Source organism: Podarcis muralis, chromosome 17 (assembly GCF_964188315.1).
Source record: "Podarcis muralis chromosome 17, rPodMur119.hap1.1, whole genome shotgun sequence".
Classification (NCBI taxonomy): Eukaryota; Metazoa; Chordata; class Lepidosauria; order Squamata; family Lacertidae; genus Podarcis; species Podarcis muralis.
Window position 1 is genome coordinate 39,715,085 of NC_135671.1, and position 20,191 is coordinate 39,735,275.

General features: G+C 45.3%; 1 protein-coding gene across 4 annotated transcripts in view; it reads left to right on the plus strand.

Moving 5' to 3' along the window:
* Positions 1-16,867, plus strand: part of LOC114587729 (putative G-protein coupled receptor 173) — a 71,814-nt gene extending 54,947 nt beyond the window's left edge. For 2 of the 4 annotated variants that reach the window (XM_077921313.1, XM_077921311.1), the window contains one exon: positions 13,047-13,163. In XM_077921313.1, coding sequence (XP_077777439.1) covers positions 13,047-13,063 — 17 coding nt within the window. In that variant the 3' untranslated portion in view covers positions 13,064-13,163. Of the gene's footprint in view, positions 1-13,046 lie in introns of all 4 variants that reach the window. The other 2 variants (XM_077921315.1, XM_028712397.2) reach the window with 1 other exon arrangement.
* The last annotated feature ends 3,324 nt before the right edge of the window (positions 16,868-20,191 follow it).

Sequence of the window (20,191 nt, forward strand, 5' to 3'; positions counted from 1 at the left end):
TGTGTGTGTGACCTGCTTTTCTCTCTTCACTGAAGATAAGGCAGAAGCGCACTAGATTTGCCCCAAGTCCTGTGTGGGTGCCTCACCATATTTTATTGTTAACCTTAGAAAATGCTTGTTTCTAATTTTTGCTTGTGTTTTTAAAACAAGACTTACTCCATGCCTATCCTCCATGTATATTGTACTTCCTCTAGTCTCCCACCAGATTTCTGATAAAGGACCATGGCTGCCCATCTTCAGCAATGCTGCAGCACCAGGTGTCCCCAGAGCATCCCTGTTTCTTTTAGTATTACTACTTCTTTTCATGGCAGAACTCAGCCTTCCAGATCAAGCTGCTGGTATTTACCATGTTTTTTGCCCTATAGGACGCACTTTTTCCCCTCCAAAAATGAAGGGGAAATGTGTGTGCGTCCTATGGGGCGAATGCAGGCTTTCGCTGAAGACTGGAGAGCGAGAGGCGTCGGTGCGCACCGACCCCTCTTGCTCTCCAGGCTTCGCGCAGCTCTCTGCAAGCTGTGGGAGCCTGGCGCTGGGCTCCCGCGGCTTGCGGAGAGTTGCCTGCATGCTGAAGCCTGGGCGCGCTGAGCTCAGCACACCCAGACTTTGCGCAGCTCTCCAGAAGGCGCGGGAGCCCGGCGCTGGGCTCCCACGACTTGCGGAGAGTTGCCTGTTCTGGGGTCAGGGGTTGGGGGAAGCTCGGGCTTCCCTGCCCCAGCCCCGCGCCTGGGGGGGAAATAAATTTCCCCCCCTTTATTTCCCCCCCAAAAAACTAGGTGCGCCCTATGGGACGGTGCGTCCTATAGGGCGAAAAATACGGTACTCACCTCCTTGGGCAGAGCAGACTTCAAGTGGAAATAAGGACGTGCTTGTAACACCCCTATTCTCACCAAGGAAAAATCACTGCCTGAACCTCTCCCCCTTGCCACTTTTACATATCCCTGAAAGCTGCTCTATGTTTTTTCCTGAGCTGGAGGGTTACATATTAGTAAATCGTCTATTAACAGTTTGCTAATGTTTAATATCTCATATTTTACTTATATAATAGCTGTGACTCAAAATGCATATCAACATTTACTATCTGGGCAGGCAGTTTTGGAAGGGAAGTCTATGCTCTGGCATTTTGTGCAGGAACCAATCCTGGTATACAAACTACATTTGACATGAAATATGTCCTTTGCATCTAATGTCCCTGGATTTTTAAATTTAAAAATATGCAGATAGAACCAACTGGGAGTGGCTGATAATTAATGGGCCAGAGAAGGGGGAAATTTAAACCCTTCCTTCCTTTGCTGGTTTCAAACAGAATTCATCTTTTAAAGTTAAGATGTACTTAGGGTGGTGGCAAGGGATTCCCAACAAAGCAAAGACCAGCTTTGGAAGAGGGACTTTTCTCAGGAACACATGTTTGTGGGGAGCATTATATTTTCCCATCTACACCTGGTCTGATCCCATTAACCATTCCTTCCAGTTGATACTATTTGCTTTTTTTAAAAGGTGTCACATGTGGTTTGGCCCCTAGGGCATATATGAAGGGGACCGGTTAAAGCAGGGGTCTGCAACCCGCGGCTCCGGAGCCGCATGTGGCTATTTTACACCTTTGCCGCGGCTCCGGGGCGGCTACTAGCGAGGGAAGGAGGCGCATCGTGCGCCCCGACACTCCCCACTGTGTCGGGCGCTGTACTGGCTGTGACGTCGCATGGGGGCGGTGCGTGCGTTAGTCACGCACCGTCCCAACGTCACCTTCCCGCCCGCCCGCTACATTGTAAGGGGCATGTACGCTGGTCACTGTTTTGAAAGGGAGTGAAGAACACACACACACAAAAAGGTAACTTGTTAATTTAACGTTTATTTCTATGAGGAGGAGTAATTCTGAGGGGTCAAACAAAGAAATAATAAAAAAGTGACAAAAAAGTTATTTTTATAATGACGAGTTTTGCGGCTCCCAGTTTTTTCCCCCTTCGGAAATGGGTCCAAGTGGCTCTTTTTGTCTTAAAGGTTGCAGACCCCTGGGTTAAAGGCAGTACAGGCAGCGACTGTTTTAGGCGCATCTCATATGTGTGTAACCATGCTCACGTGCATTACACCGAACCCGGACGTGACCCCAAAACATTACAAAAAAGGGGCAAGGTGGGGCAGGGGCGGAATGGAGTATTTGCAGGCTTTTTCAGTGATGTTTCCAATATACATGATTTCACTTAAATGGGTCCTGTACCTGATAGGGGATTGGAGCTGCCCTTCCTGCGCCCCCATCGCTGAGCTTGGGGTGCAACAGGGGCACCAAGGGAGCCAATGCTGTGCACCCACCGAGCCCAGGTGGAGCAAGGCTGGTGGTAGGAGGGCAATTTCACTCCACCACACCTGTCTCTAGCTAAGGGACAGGTTCTGATCTAGTTCTCATGGTGATGGTAAGCCTGTATCTGGATTATGCAACTTCTGACTATAGGTGGGGAACATGTGATGTCATGTTCTTCCACAGAAAAACAATTCCCCAGCATGTCAGGGAAGAGGCAAGAGCCATTTCCTATGTCAACATTTTCCCTCTTTTAATAGAATCCTAGAATTGTAGAGTTGGAAGTAGGGCTGGGCGACGTATCAAGACATTGTACAAAATCAGTTCAAAGTCTACATCATGGTAATGGTTTCATAATATTCGACATGGTGATATATTCCAAATCATGATGTGTATGTGTGCTATGTAAAAAAATGTGATGTGGTTAAAACCGTGAAGCCTGTTGTCGCTTCTCTCGTAATTCCTGCCGCCCCTGTTCCTCTGTACTGGAAAATAACAGTTGCAACAATATATTAAAGGTAAGTAAAAATGTATCGGTTTTAGACTGCTAAGTAGTAGCAGTTGCCAAGACATTACCCCCATTTGCCTCTACAGTGGTACCTCGGTTTAAGTACTTAATTCGTTCCGGAGGCCTGTTCTTAACCTGAAGCACCACTTTAGCTTAATGGGGCCTCCTGCTGCTGCCACGCGATTTCTGTTCTCATCCTGAAGCAAAGTTCTTAACCCGAGGTACTATTTCTGGGTTAGTGGAGTCTGTAACCTGAAGCATGTGTAACCTGAAGCGTATGTAACCCGAGGTACCACTGTATATAGTTATGATATACAGTCAAACCTCGGTTGCTGGATGTAATCCATTCCGGAAGCCTGTTCAGCTTCTGAAACGTTTGACAACCAAGGCACAGCTTCCGCCTGGTTTCAAGAGCTTCCTGCACTCAAACAGAAGCTGCATCAGATGTTCAGCTTCCGAAAAACGTTGAAAACCTGGAGCATTTACTTCCAGGTTTTCGACATTTGGGAGCCAAAACGTTTGAAAACGGAGCCATTCAGGAACCGAGGTTTGACTGTATCAGTTTATCGCAATGCTTAAGGTAAAGGTAAAGGTACCCCTGCCCGTACGGGCCAGTCTTGGCAGACTCTAGGGTTGTGCGCCCATCTCACTCAAGAGGCCGGGGGCCAGCGCTGTCCGGAGACACTTCCGGGTCATGTGGCCAGCGTGACATCGCTGCTCTGGCGAGCCAGAGCCGCACACGGAAACACTGTTTACCTTCCCGCTAGGTATCGCAATGCTTAACTGGTGATAAAAACCAGGCATTTCTCAGCCCTAGTTGGAAGGGACCCTGAGAGTCTTCTAGTCCAACCCTGCAATCCAGGAATCTCAACTAAAGCATCCATGTTGTATGGAAGAACATTCCGTCATGCCAGTCCCCACTTATAGTCTGAAGTGGCACAGCCCTATCATAGATTTCCCACTTCTGTGAGTAGAAACTTTTTTCTCTTTTTCTCTTTACTGGGCTGGTAGTTTGTTTGTATTATTGCCCCAAAGCCACATTTATGGCATTTGGAAAACACAGGGGCTTGGGGCCTAACTAGGTTTTTACAAGATGCAGTTCTGTTCCCACCAGGGATAGTGATTCCCCTCTTGTGCCCTTCAAAAATCTACTCTGGGTGGGATTGAGGGATCTTGTGAAGCAGTATGAGGTGAAGCACACTCTCCTTCTGCTGTCAGGTTCCTCCACTGAATCTCGCCAGTCCCTAGGCAGAACTCTTCCATTTATGGATGCCGAGTTAGGATCCTAAGTCAGTTTTGTCAGTCAAAGTACTAGCTATGAGCAGATGGGTATGCCAGTCTGCCAGTCTGCCTGACAGTCTTCTCTTTTCTAAACAGGAAGTCCTCCATCTTTGCCCCAGGTGAGGAAGAGGTCTCCTGGCTCTATTCTAATCTGTGCTGCAGCTTGATCCTTTATAGCTTTACTGAGTAAAACTGGGTTTACATCCACGTATGGATGGGACTGTTGTGTTAGTAATTCAAGGATATAACGGGGTGCATGCCATTGTATGGCACTGGGGTTTTGTAGGTTGTGTACACACTTGGGTGTTAGTAGTGTACATGGGTTGCACAGAAATGATTTTTCCATGTGTGCTTTTGGGCACTTTCATCCACACATGACCACTTCCAGTTTAAATCGGTCTTGATATTTCCCGCCTGCCCTAGGGGGGATGCATTCATTCTATGCATTGTTGACCCCTCTCCCCAATTACTACTTCCCTGACCTCCAGAAGTTCCAGCAACCTGAGGTCCATCATAGGCACATGCCCAAGTATTTCCTTTTTTAAAAAAAAAATAGTTTGTTTTTTTTAAAGATATTTATTAAGGTTTCAACATTTTACAAAAATAAGAAAAAAAACAAAACAAAAAAAAGAAAATACAAAGTAAAAACAGTTAAAAACAAATCATTTTTTCCAAATCTTCTTTCATTTGCTTGTTTCCCTGACCTCCTCGCACCTCCCTTTTTTGTATTCCAGTTCAATTAATTAGTTCAGCAAATCCTTTCCCTCTTTGATTTTATCTTAATCTTTTATCTTTATATATTATAGCTTTATATTATCACCTGTTAACAAACCATTTTATATATTCCTTTATAACATTACTACTAAAAACCACTTAACTTCAATCCAACATCATTCTAACATTCATTAATTTTGCAGTGTTTCTGTAAATAGTCTTTAAATTTCTTCCAATCTTCTTCCACCAACTCTTCTCCCTGGTCACGGATTCTGCCAGTCATTTAAAAAAAAAAAAAAGTTTTGTCCATGGATTAGCACAATAACAAATGTCCACCAAAGTTTTAAGCATTTTCCACAGTGGGCAAAATAGCCTATTTTAAACAACTGCTTTTGAAATCCTTCCCCCCCCCCCCCCCCAATTTTTTTACCAGAGTCAACCGCCTCCTGAGGAATGCCTCTGTAGGCCAGGCAGGTGGGAGGCACAGGTGCCTCTGATCTCCAAACACAAAAAGTTGTGGGGCAGCTCAGAGAAAAGCCTGCCTTGCCCCACCCTCCAGTCTCTGCTTCTCAATTTGTATTGTATTATTTTATGTACTGTGACTTTCCATTGTTTTACTGATTATAGTTTAGAAATTATTTATTATAATTGTTAAGAGGGGATTTCTGTTTAATTTTTATATGCTGATATTTAATATTATTCTATACTATTTCAATGGATTGTTGAATATTACTTTATTTTATATAAGTTGCTTATTTTAAAGTTATGTTTTATTATCACATTTTTGTATTGGATTAGATTGTTATAAGGTGTACATTCTTTGTTTCTTCAGCTTGTAAACCGCCTTGGGTATAGAAAAATCGAAAGATGGTATACAAATTAAAAGTGATGGTGATGATGATGATAAAAGTACATTCCACACATGGTCAAGTCAGGATGGGAAGACTGATTTGGGGGAGAAGGGTTTAAATACAGTGTTTTTCTATTTCTTTCCTCTTTCCTTTTCTTCCTCTTGTACCTGCAAAGGCCATTTTATTTTTAATACAGCTGTTTTGTGCAAAGGCAGTTCTGCAACAAAACAGTTGTTTTTTAAATAAAAACAAATTATGGTGAGTTTGCCTTTGTCAACAATGGGTTGAGCTAGGCACACCACATCCTTTCATTTAGGCTGATGAAAACAAAATGACTATTTTGTGCTCAGGTGATGAGGGCTGTGATGATAGATAGAACCAGCAAAACATCACCAAACCTATAAACCCAGCCCATCATGTGCTTCAGTGTATCCAGTCTTAGGCAACATGCAATTTTATGTTGGAATTCCTCTCCTTAGCACATTATCTGCAGATAGGGGAAATCAGAATTAAATGGGGTTGGGGTTGAGTGTTGACTGCTATGCAGATCAGGGATGCATCAAATCCACTTTAAACTGCTGTGTGTCGTCTTCTTCTTTGGCAATCACTCGTAGCTGAGTAAGATGGTCTTCCATGAACATGGTCTTAACAGTGAGTCCGTAAGTGGCTGTGGAGACCAATTCTGGATCCACACATCCTTCCACAGTGGGGACATAGGTTTCCGGGTGGGAGTTGATCATGGTGAGGATTTGCCAAACGTGCCTTCCTCTTAGCATGTTTCTCTTTTCATCCTGAGTTTGAATGTCTTCAAAGTAAAGGCTGTTCTCCAAATGGAGCACTTACAGGCCAGTGTTTCCCAGTTGTCGGTCTTTACGCTATATTTTTTTAGATTTGCCTTGAGAGAGTCATTAAACCCCTTTTGCTGACCACCAACATTATGCTTTCCATTTTTAAATTCAGAATAGAGTAGTTGCTTTGGAAGATGATAATCAGGCATCCGCACAACATGACCAGTCCAATGAAGTTGATGTTGAACAATAATTGCTTAGACACTGGTGATCTTTGCTTCTTCCAGTATACTGTCATTAGTTCGCTTGTCTTCCCAAGTGATTTGTAAAATAAAATTGAGGTACCATTGGTGGAATCTTTTGAGAAGTTTATCAGTGGTCCATGTTTCACAAGCATACAGTAAGGTTGGTAGTACAATAGCTTTGTAAACAAGCATTTTTGTTTCCCTGTGAATGTCCCGGTCCTTAAACACCTGCAATTCAATCAGGAGAAAGCTGTACTCACAGAGCTCAGGCGAGGCCCTTGTGGAAAGATAACTGCCCAGGTAGGAGACGTGATCAACACTTTCCAGTGTTACACCATTGAGTTGGATTTGTGGCACTGCAGAGGGGTTGTTTTCTGCCTGTTGGTGCAGCACTGTGGTTTTTTTGATGTTGAGCTTTTCGTAAGCTTCTGCAAAGATATTTGGAGGTCATCTTCAGAATGCACACACTACATTGTCATCAGCATACTGAAGCACTATGATGGAAGTTATGGTAACCTTTGTTGTTGTTGTTTAGTCATTTAGTCTTGTCCGACTCTTTGTGACCCCCTGGACCAGAGCATGCCAGGCACTCCTGTCTTCCACTGCCTCCCGCAGTTTGGTCAGACTCATGTTTGTAGCTTCGAAGCTACATGGTAACCTTACTCTTTGCTTTAAGCCTACTCGGATTAAAGAGCTTTCCCTCTGTTTGATACAATTGTACCTTGGTTTTCGAACAGTTTAGTTCACAAACAACTTGGAACTCGAAAGCCGCAAACCCAGAAGTAGGTGTTCTGGTTTGCAAACTTTGCCTTGGAAGCTGAATGTCCGGCGCGGCTTCCAGTTGGCTGCAGGACACTCCTGCAGCCAATTGGAAGCTGTGCCTTGATTTCCAAATGTTTTGGAAGTTGAACGGACTTTCGGAACGCATTCTGTTTGAAATCCAAGGTACAACTGTATATGATTTCTACTCTGGTGGGGAGTTTCCCTTCAACAAAATGTAGGATCATGGAGTGAAAATAATAGAGTTGGGGTGATAACACAACCTTGTTTAACACCTGATCCCACTGTGAATGTTTCACTTTGAGAGCCATTGTTATCTGTGATTGTTGCTGTAATATTATCATGGAGGAGCCGAATGATATTCACAAATTTATCTGGGCAGCCAATTTTCAGAAGCAAAGTCCACAGGGCATAACAATTTACTGTGTCAAAGGCCTTAGTCAGGTCAATAAACACCATATACAGGGGGTTGGTTTTGCTCTCTGCATTTTTATTGAAGTTGAGCAGTGAAAATCATGTCCACTATCACTCTAGAAGGTCAAAAAGCATTTTGCGATTCAGGAAGGGTAGTCTTGGATATTGTTAGGAGATGGTTTGCTAAGATCCTTGCAAGAATTTTGCTGGCCGCAGCTAATAAAGAGATACCTTGAAAGTTTCCACAATCTGTTCTGTCACCTTTTTTTTAAGAGATTGATAATTCTGGCATCCCTAAAATCTGCTGGGATCTCCTCTCTCTCCCAGATTTTTTCGATGAGCTTGGGAAGTTGTTGTGTAAGTTAAATTCCGCCCGCTTTGAAGACTTCGGCAGGTATCCCGTCTGGTCCGCTGGCTTTGTTGTTTTTAATTTGGTTAATAGCTGTACAAAACTCGCCCAGATTTGGAGATACTGCTGTGTGTACACACCCTTAAAGCAGGAGAAATTCTAAAAATGGAATTTTCTCTAGACAATTTGTAGGATCAAAATAAAGGAAAACAAAACTAAAGGTCGCCTTCAATTTCTATGAAAGCATAGGAATATGAATGAAACATGAAAGTGTCATAATTTCAGAAAAGTGCAAGCATGCTATTCAAGCCCATTTAAGAATGTAGTTGTCTAAAGTAGGTGTCTAAAAATAAGCAGAGATGGGGTCTGACAAACCTCTCTGTGCAGGGGCGCATCACCACTAAATCCAATTTATAATAATAATAATAATAATTTATTATTTGTACCCCGCCCATCTGGCTGGGTTTCCCCAGCCACTCTGGGCGGCTTCCATAGAAACCAAAAACCCCACTAAAATATCATACATTAAAAACTTCCCTGAACAGGGCTGCCTTAAGATGTCTTCTGAATGTCAGGTAGTTGTTTATCGTTTTGACATCTGATGGGAGGGCATTCCACAGGGCAGGCGCCACTACCGAGAAGGCCCTCTGCCTGGTTCCCTGTAGCTTTGCTTCTCGCAATGAGGGAACCGCCAGAAGGCCCTCGGCGCTGGACCTCAGCGTCCGGGCAGAGCGATGGGGGTGGAGACGCTCCTTCAGGTATACTGGGCCGAGGCCATTTAGGGCTTTAAAGGTCAACACCAACACTTTGAATTGTGCTCGGAAACGTACTGGGAGCCAATGTAGGTCTTTCAAGACCGGTGTTATGTGGTCTCGGCGGCCGCCCCCAGTCACCAGTCTAGCTGCCGCATTCTGGATTAGCTGTAGTTTCCGAGTCACCTTCAAAAGTAGCCCCACGTAGAGCGCATTGCAGTAGTCCAAGCGGGAGATAACTAGAGCATGCACCACTCTGGCGAGACAGTCCGCGGGCAGGTAGGGTCTCAGCCTGCGTACCAGGTGGAGTTGGTAGACAGCTGCCCTGGATACAGAATTGACCTGCGCCTCCATGGACAGCTGTGAGTCCAAAATGACTCCCAGGCTACGCACCTGGTCCTTCAGGGGCACAGTTACCCCATTCAGGACCAGGGAGTCCTCCACACCAGCCCGCCCCCTGTCCCCCAAAAACAGTACTTCTGTCTTGTCAGGATTCAACTTCAACCCATTAGCCGCCATCCATCCTCCAACCGCCTCCAGGCACTCACACAGGACCTTCACCGCCTTCACTGGCTCTGATTTGAAAGAGAGGTAGAGCTGGGTATCATCTGCATATTGATGGACACCCAGTCCAAACCCCCTGATGATCTCTCCCAGCGGCTTCATATAGATGTTAAAAAGCATGGGGGAGAGGACGGAACCCTGAGGTGCCCCACAAGTGAGGGCCCAAGGGTCTGAACACTCATCCCCCACCACCACTTTCTGAACACGGCCCAGGAGGAAGGAGCGGAACCACTGTATAACAGTGCCCCCAGCTCCCAACCCCTCTAGACGGTCCAGAAGGATGTTATGGTCGATTATATCAAAGGCCGCTGAGATGGCCATGGCAATTGGAGCAGGCCCAGACCCCTCATCCGCCCAAGCACATGTGGAGGGATGTCGTATAGGGAGGAGATTTGGGGCAAGGTGACAGGTGAGTTATACACATGTATCTAAAGTTTTGCTAGGTCATTTCACTGACAGGGCTTCTGTACCCTTATTTGTATCGCCTGTCACGGCATGACAGGGATAAGGGAAATCACATTCTCCTTTCCCTGGGATCCTTCAAGACACAGGTGCTCTCCTGGGCTTTGCACCTCGGAATAGTTTTAAGTATCAGAGCTTTGTTGCAGTTTAGTAAAAGTGCTTGAACATTCTCCCACAGAACCACACTTTCCATGGTTCACTAAGGAGAGGAAACAACAGTCAAACCAGTCTATGTCTGCTGTGTAGAGATAGCTTATTTGTACCTTAGTATGATTGTTGACTGTATCCTGGTATTTTTGCATGAGTGTGTGAGAGAGTTGGATTTCCACCTGTTCAGTTGCTGAGGTAGCAGCTGAGCTGTAGCAAGTGGCAGGTAATAGTGTTTATCATATTTTTCAAAAATAATAATATAAATATCACAATATATTTAGCACAATATCAAGAGAATGCTGAACATACGGATATTTCACATTAAAAAATCATGTATAATTTCTTTATTTATACAAATAAAGTTAAGGATAAGTAAATTAAGAAATAAGAAAGCTACATCTTTACTTTGTACTTCCATTTTCTAATAGTCAGTACTGTAAAGGGGTTTAACCCTTTCACAAATCTGAGATTCTTCTTCTACAATCTCTAAGTCTCATTGTATCACTAAGTTTAAATAACTGTGCTAGTTGCAGAAACATCCTGTAACTAAAAGAGTCCCCCCCCCCCGTGTCCCCCCCCCAAATTTTCCCACTGAAAAGCTGGGTTGGTGGAGGGGAAGTCCTCAGAGCATCTTTACACATCTCTACTCATCTGGGCAACCCCAGAGGACTGGGTTCAAGTGCTTTAAGCACATCTGATCAGACATCTGGGGAAGGAGCGGAATGCTAAATTTATATTGGCCCCTTGGCAGGAAAATAGTGCATGACTGGTTTACCAAGCTGTTAAAGGCACACTCTGGTAAGTTACTACTTAATACACAGCCACCTGTTTTTACTTGATGCCTGCTGTGGAGGGGAAGGGTAGCTAAGGAGAAAGTGTGTGTGTGGCTAGAGCATGAGACTCTTAATCTCAAGAACAAGGGTTCGAGCCCATGGCTGGGTGAAAGATTTCTGCACTTCAGGGGTTTGGACTAGATGATCCTCTTCTAGATGGTCTCTTCCAACTCTACAGTTCTGTGATGTGTGTGTGTGTGTGTGTGTAAAATTCAACATCTACACAATCTGCTTACTGATTTCACTAAGTATACATAGGATTGCTAGCTTTGTAAAATGAGCTTCTTCTGGTGAAAGACCTTATTGGGTAGGATAACAAGGTAGCAAAATTCTTAGGTGCACTGAGAGTGTAGTTACTATTGACTAACAAAATTGCTTTGTCATTTTGAGCTGAAATTGTCTTCATCCACAAATTGTAAACTCATCAACTATTTATATATATATAAATTTAACTTGCAGTGCTAAATTTAGAGAGATTACTCTCTCCCAGGCAAGTGCAATAAACATGAGGTCATTCTTAGAGCACTTTCCTTCTGTGACTCTCTGACTGTTGTGTATGTGACTCAAAACGTACCAAGCAGCTTTGTAGAAACAATCTCTCCCTTGGCCTGTGTCAAAATTAAGCAATGTTTTCCAAATCTGTGTATTTTTTCATATCAGTTTAACTGTCATGGCTTCTTCCAAAGAACCCTGGGAATTCTGTTAGGGATCCCAGTTACACAGGTCTCCTCTTGATATGGCCTATGTGTGTGGACCTGCTAGAACTGGTGGCAATTTCTCTCTCCCCCCCCCCCCCCGTCCCAGGCTTTTCATTTTGCATCACCACCAGCCCATAGAGAATATTGAAGTGAGCATGACTTTGGGTCAATATTAAAAAATATTTGACTGACTGATTGACACTGGGTGTGTTTTATGAATTGTAGAATTGTGGAGTTGGAAGGGTCCCAGGGGTCATCTAGTCCAACCCCCTGCAATGCAGGAATCTCAACTAAAGTATCCATGACAGATGACCATCCAGCCTCTTAAAAACCTACAAGGAGGGAGAGGTTACCATCTTTTGAGGGAGCCTCAGCTATGTGATTTGAGGACTATTTGGCTCTTTGGAATAGTTGGCCATTTCACTCTAGACTGGTGGATGGGCCTTGAGACTCTCCAACTCCCATCAGCTCCAGTGGCCAAGGAGGATGGGAGTTGGGACTAGCTACAGATGGAGGGGCACAGGTTCCCCATCACTTCCCTAGAGGGCACTAACTACAGTCGAACCAACTTCAGCTGATATAAGAGTATTACTATGCAAACAGTTGCCCTAGTTCTTATCTTAATTATTCACAAAAGAGCCTTGTGAGTTAAGACACAATTCTTCTCAACTTATAGATGGAGGCTGAGAAGACAGGGACTTGTCCCAAGACCATCAAATTGGATGCTATCCCTGACATGTCCAAAGCTGGCTCAGTGAAGTAGGGAAAGGAAAAGGATTAATTATTTCTTGTCTAAGATTGTGTTTCTCCAGATTGAGCGAGGGCATTTTGATTTGGCCACATTGTCAGGAACTAGCTAGTTAGGAAATGAATATTGTGAAAATCCAGCTCAACCAGTCACTTTCTCCCAGTTTCATCTACCTCATAGGAGTGTTGTAACAATAAAGAGGAAGCTCATGTATGATAAGCTCTTCAAAAGGAGGGGAGGACAAGAATATAATATATATAACCAAGCAGGCAGACCAGTAAGCTGCTTACTGTAACAATTCAACATGAGCCCTCAAATCCATCACAGGGTGTTCTAGAGTTCACCTGGCTCTCTAGTTTGTGTAGACATCCCTCCACTTAGCCCGACAAAAATCCTCGTGTCAGTCATAGATGTTTGTCCTTTCCTTCCCGGAGGCGGAAGGGGATCTCTCCTTTGAATTTCAAAACACCTGTAGTTATTTCAGAGAATTTGGGACAGGTTTGGGACCTCATATAGAACATAGTATTTAAAAAGAAAAAAAGGGAAAGGGAAAAAAGTTTGTGTTACTACCATGAACTAATGCTTCCTTACTCCCTTTCCTCCACCCTTTTCCCCACAGACAATGCCCCCCTTTAGCACTGGGGTCATGGGCCATCACCGGGCACGTCGCCGCTGAGCCAGTTCCCCCCTTTCCTTTCCCCACCTAAAGATGGCCAGTGCCAACGAGACTGAAGAAGCCCATGGCTCAGCGCCCCACGCAGCCTCCACCTATGCCAAGCTGCTGCTCTTGGGCCTCATCATCTGTGTGAGTCTGGCAGGGAACCTGTCCCTCTCGCTGCTGGTCTTGAAAGAGCGTGGCCTCCACAAAGCACCCTACTACTTCCTGCTGGACCTGTGCCTGGCTGATGTGATCCGCTCAGCTGTCTGCTTCCCCTTTGTCCTCGTCTCAATCCGCCACGGCTCTGCTTGGACTTACAGTGTGTTGAGCTGCAAGATTGTGGCTTTCATGGCTGTCCTCTTCTGTTTCCATGCTGCCTTCCTCCTCTTCTGCATCAGTGTCACACGCTACATGGCTGTGGCCCATCACCGCTTCTATGCTAAACGCATGACCTTCTGGACATGCGTGGCTGTCATCTGCATGGTGTGGACTTTGTCCGTGGCCATGGCCTTCCCACCCGTCTTCGATGTTGGGACCTACAAGTTCATCCGTGAGGAGGACCAGTGCATCTTTGAGCACCGCTACTTCAAAGCCAATGACACCCTGGGCTTCATGCTCATGCTAGCTGTGCTGATCTTTGCAACCCACGTGGTTTACATCAAGCTCCTTCTCTTTGAGTACCGCCATCGCAAGATGAAGCCTGTCCAGATGGTCCCAGCTATCAGCCAAAACTGGACGTTCCATGGGCCGGGAGCCACTGGGCAAGCTGCAGCCAACTGGATTGCTGGCTTTGGCCGTGGCCCCATGCCTCCTACCTTGTTGGGCATCCGGCAGAATGCTCACGCTGCCAACCGGCGCTTGCTGGGCATGGAAGAATTCAAGGCTGAGAAGAGGCTAGGGAGGATGTTCTACGTCATCACTTTGCTCTTTTTGGTTCTCTGGTCACCCTACATTGTGGCCTGCTACTGGAGGGTATTTGTCAAAGCCTGTAGCATCCCCCACCGCTACCTCTCCACAGCTGTTTGGATGAGCTTTGCCCAAGCTGCTGTCAACCCCATAGTTTGCTTTGTACTCAACAAGGACCTCAAGAAGGGCTTGATCACCCACATTCCCTGCTGGAGGACAGAGCCTGAACTGCCCAGAGAGCCTTATTGTGTGATGTGAGGAGTGCCAAGGGGTGGCTAGAAGGCATCTGCCTGTGCCAAACTGAATTTGAGTTTCATTTCTTTCTTATTTATATATCACACAAGATGCCAAAAGATGGGTCGTTCTGCTTCCCCTGCAATTTTGGCCATGGTTCCCCAGAGTACTTGGTGTCACAATGGACTATGAGCGCTTCAGTTATCCCAGGGCAAATATCCAAAACCACTCATTAACTACAATGAGATCAGAGCTGGATTCTGGTCTCAGCTCCCCTGGGGTAAATCCAAAGCTATACGATGACAGTAACTGGTCCCCAGTAGTGTTCCAGCCAGTGCTTAGAAGGGGTACAAAATATCCTGTGCATCATGGAGTTTTCCTCTTTTTATAGCCCACAAACTCTATCCAGTTGCTTCAATCAGACACTGCAAAACTCCATAGAACCAACACCAGAAACTTCTGTGTCCATTATTTCAAAGTGTTTGATCTAGCAGCTCTAAAGGTGTGTCTGGCATCACTGAAAAGAGGCCAGATTTTTGTATTTGGGTCTCCCAGAGTGAAGCCAAAGCCATCCCACTCACTGGAGCAAAACCACTTCATGCTCAGCAGGGCTGATTTGGCTTTACAGCTGGAGGGTGTTGATGGAAGCAGGGCTCTGATGATGGAATCTGCTTCTGTAGAAGATTAGCTCTCCCATTCAGTTATTCAGTCCATCAATTAAATCAATTCCACACGGTCTCAGAGTCTGAGGCTAAGTTGAGGGGGGCCCCACAGGGAAAGGAAGGATAGAGGGGCGGGGGAAGGAAAGGAGGCAGTAGACACAGCTGTTTAAGGGAATGCCATGGAGCTAGCCTTGACTTGGCTCCTTGTCAGTCAGAAGCTGTAACCAGGGAGCCTTGGAAACCCCACCTCAGTTGCCATGGCAGCAACCAATCCGAGGCCCTGCAGACCATGTCACCCTGGAACAATGCAAGCAGGAAGATGCGGGTGGGGTGTGGGGGAGGAGGAAGCCACCAAGAAATCCTAACGCATTCCCTGAAGAGTGGGAGAAGGCAGAGACATCAACATGCAAGGCAGACAGTGGAGAGCATCCAAGGCTGCAGAAAGTGTAGGGTAACCACAGGAGACTCATGTGCAATGATGTCAATATGGCACATCCCCTGCTAAAATGGAAAGCAAAAACACTACTGTTGCAAGGCATATGTGCCACTATGCTCCCGCCACCCGTTTATTCTCACACTGCACATTGCTTCCCCCTTGCCATGTCACATCATAGAACTGTTTGCACCAGATCATGTATGGAAAGCTGACCCTTCCCAGAGTTGCTGTCTCGTACCTCTGGGTTTATTCCAGTGGACAAGTTGTCTGTGCTTTGGGTCATTGACAGAAAGAGGGCAAATAGCCCTATGGCTCAGAAAAAGGCCTGGTTGTTCTAGTGTCTCTAAGAAGGGAGTCAAGCCTCGAAAAAGGGGGTGTGGGAGGAAGTGTTGCTGTCTCTGAGAGAAGAGGGGCACACTGGGTACAGTGTGGGAGAGAGGACTCCAGTTCTGGGTTGCAGTGGTTGGCTTGTTTATTTATCTATTTATTAAAGAGAAAGGGAAATGGGGGGGTTCTTTTTTCATCTGAAGAGATGAATGGGGCCTGAAGTTGAGAGAATCTGGGAGTCCTGAGCTTGCTGGGTTCACCCTTAGTTGTGATACCCATCGGTCCCATTTTGGCTTTACCCCTCAGGCAGGTACTCCCAAAATCCAAGAAAATGAATTACCAGACATATTGCTTGAGGAGTGAAGGTGGGGAGACGTGGGACATCCAAATTCAATGGGACTATTGTTAATGCTGAGGTGCTCCTCATGGGGTGGGGAGGGGAGAGAGGATTCAGGAGGAAAGAGGTGGTTGAGAAATGAGGCCTAGAAGAAGCACTGCTGGGAGTAACGTCAGAGAAAAATGGAGGAGGATGAGTGGAGGGATAAGCCAGGGAAAGTATTAGGAGCAGAGCACAGTTTGGGAGGTGGGAGTAGGGATGGGAGGGTGGGGACATTGCGAACCAGGCGAGGATGCAAGGATTGGGGCTGTCTCCCACTTGTTCCCCTTCAAAGGACCCAGATGCTGACTTTTGCCTCTGAAGACAAGACTGTTCGTCTTATCCTCCAGTCCTGCACCGACTGAATGGCCTTAAATCACTGGCCAGCCTTATGGCCACCCTGCAGAAAACTGTATTTGAAAAAATATGGGAGATGAACACAGATTATTTCCAGGATGCTTTTTCTGGAAAGAGACTTGAAAGAAGTTGAGATGTTTTTGTTTTTAAAAAGGAAATTGAATAAAGAAATTGCAACTTTAGTGGGAGAGGGAGGGTTGGGTGGGGGGCACAGGACAGATGGATGGATGTGTCCCCCCTGCAACATAACGCTTCTGAATTTCTTTCAGACGGGGGCAGCTTGAGGGGGTGGGTAGGGAATGACTGGATTGAGGGGTGGAAATTGATTTTTGGGGTGGGGACTCTGTTCTATCCTGCCCCACCACCCCCTTTTTGTGTCAAATTTGTTTCCATTCCCTCCTTTTTCTGGGGATTTTCTCATTTTCTTTTCCTTTCCTTTGTTTTTTTATATAAATATATAAAAAACATGGAATGAAATGCAAAATTCCTGGGTGATTCTTTTTTCCGCTGAGGGCTAACATGACATGGAAGATCCCAGCAGAATTCCCAGCAGTGTTTTTAGGCTTAAAGCAGCCCTGCATGTGTTATACTTTCCCCTGCACTGCACTACTTCTTTGATAGAAATTGCCCCCCCCCCCCAAGGTACTATTAGGTATGGAGGGAGAAAAGACAGGTATGTTGTGGGTACTTGCCCTCCCTTCCCCTGCTTCTAACAACTGGTGGGGGGTGGGTGGGTGTAATTTCTCCCAGGGGAGGGACCTGCACAGGAAAAATGCTTAATTCCTCTCTCCCTGTGCTTTGGCCCCAATTATGTCATGTGAGTTGAACCTGGAAAATATTATCAGAGTTCTTGGAAACTTCAATTTTGACCAATGGAAAGTTAAAGAGCACGAGGATTACAGTTGGCACCTTTACTGTGTTCAGATGGTGCTTTTGAAAGAGCAGAATGCCTTTTCCAACCGTGAAAGTTCAAGACTGCAAAGTGAAAGTCTTCTTTTGTGCAGACTGCCTTTCCTCTATGATGGGAAGCACTTTAAAAACGTAGACAGAATGCCTTGGAGTATAAGCAGCGTGTCCCCTTCAGCCGTGGGGAAATAATGGAATCACCAACCCCACAATTTGTTGTCACTTTGCAGACTCCTCTTCTGGCAAATGGCCAGGATGAAATGTTGACAAATTGACAACCCTAATGGGAATTCTCAGCTGTAATCCCAGATGGGATTTAATGCAATAAACAACTTTGCACATGGAAGCCCACTTGCATCTGCTTTCAGTCTTAGGGCCCCAATCTAGGGGCAAATGATATTAACGCATTTGCATGTAGATGCACTGGCCAGTGAGACAGAAGATGTCTCTCTCTCTTACTTTTCCCATACAGTGGTGCCTCGCAAGACAAAATTAATTCGTTCCGCGATTTTTTTCGTCTTGCAATTTTTTTCGTCTTGCGAAGCACGGTGTCGGAAAAGGTTCGGAAAAGCTTCAAAAATACCAAAGTCTTCAAAAACCTAAAAAAAGGCTAGCACACCGCATGCTATGAGTTGCTCCTCCTCGAAGTCAAGTCGCAACTGTATTAACGGTGTTAAGAAAAAGGAAACAAACTTGCAAGATGTTTCCGTCTTGCGAAGCAAGCCCATAGGGAAAATCGTCTTGCGAAGCAGCTCAAAAAACAAAAACCCCTTTCGTCTAGCGAGTTTTTTGTCTTGCGAGGGATTCGTCTTGCGAGGTACCACTGTACCTCCAATCTAGCCTTTATGATTCTGGATGCAACACAAAATTACCACTAGGAAGGCCTGAGCCCCAACTCTTAAATAATAAAAGATAATAAACCCATAATGACAAAGGCAGCAAAAACTGAACATTTGAAAAGCTTTTGTAAATGAAAAGGTCTTGATCACCTGGCAGAAGCCATCTAAACCTGGCTGGCAATGATTTCTTAACGGGCCCAGCACCAGGGGCTCCACCACTAGCACAGCCCAACCCTAGTAATAGGGGTGGTTAGTCTCTCTCCTACCCCCGGAAGAGGCTTTGGCTGAGCCCTTCCCTCAGGCTCCTCAGCCACTCACTCCTATTTGTCTGTGTCTCCTACTTGGCAACAAGTGGCGGAAGGGTGTAATAAAGAGGCGGGGCCAAGCCTCTCTTGCTGGTCCAAATTCACAAGAGGTGGCTAGGTGTGTGACAGGGAGAAAAGCCATAGGACCAGGGTGGTATTGTTATAAAGGCTTTTGGCCCATGACTTGTGATTGCCTATCCCTAGGGTATAAATATGGTCTTCTCTAGAAAAGCTATTCTATATGGGCACTTCCATACTGCTATTTTTGATCACATGCCAGCAAATTCTAAATGTGCAATTACAGTCGAGTAGGGAATCTTATGCAACAACTCCACTCCCCCCAAATATTGGACATTTTGTGTTAAGTTGATGGGGAAATGCACTAGGATGAGCGGGATAACGCTTGATGTAATGTCAAATTTGGCTGCCCCACAAACAAATGGGGATGAATGTTCACCTCACAAACAGAAGGTACACAGAAGAGCGACAACCTATAGCTGAGGGAACAAGGGTGTCTCACATCCCGTGGATCTCCTTAATATCTTTACTCAAACAGAGGTAGCCATGTTTCTTCTGGCACTTAAGCCCCAACTCTGAAAGCTAGAGTTGCTTTGCTGTACTGTACTTTGTTTTACCAACCCAATCAGGAAACACATGCTCTGGCAGATAGCCAGTTAAGCCAGTCCCAGAAAAGGTGTATTGCTTTTGTCTGGTCTCCAGAGCTGCTGGACTCCATCCTAACATGCTCTGCTCACATTCCACCAGATTTTCTCTGTCTGCCAACCTGGCTCCATCCACAGCACCTATCTTGAAATAAGAAGCTGGCAAACCTGACACAAAACAAAGAAAAGTTGACACGGAATTTAGAGAGACTGCAGTCATTCTTAATCTTTATTTATTTATCAATCAATCAAAATGTATATACAATTTGATAGTAAAGAAACCTCCAAGCAGTTTACCAAAATGTGTTGGTGCTGCACTATAAATGTAACAGGTTTCCCCACAACCGTAGGGACCTTGCCATCCTCTACTGCATTTTGAGGTGACCAGGGAAAAGCTACAATGCTCTTAACTGTGTGGCATTTCAGAACTGCTGTATTGGTGAGAGGGATACGCCACTTTCCATTCTTGAGAAGGAAGGTAGGACATAAATGTAATTTAGCACAGGAAACTTGGTTTTTATTTCTTCTAACCTTGAAAAACCCCTCAAGGTATAAATAAAACCAGTAGCTTAAAATATTCATTATTTTTTAAAATTACGTATTTAAATGCAGGTCAACTTTACATATCTGGGTCAGCCTGCTGAAACAGACTTTTTTGGGCAGGTGCCCCAAACAGTACAGCAAAGACACTTGCTTGATGTCAGGGTGCAGCTTGTGGGGGGTGTTCATCATAGGAGAAAGCATGCCAATGTAAGCCACGTTTTAGCAAAGACAAAAAGATCTTTATAAAAAACATTATCAGCAGGAGAGGCTATTTGGACAATGGTGTGCTAAAGGAAGAAAAGGAGACTGCAGAGCTGAATGAATTCCTTGCATCTGGTTTGGAGTGGAAGCTTGCAGGATCTTGGAGCTCACTTTCACAAGAAGGGAGCCTGAGGATTTGAGGCAAACAGAAGTGACAAGAGAAGAAATTCTAGTCCCTATGGGGGAAGGCTAATCTGAGGCCTATACCATCTGGTATCCTATTGGCTTGGCAGTCACCCACTTGGCTTTAAACTGCCTTAACCCGTTTCCTGTGTTCCCTAGGCAAACCCCC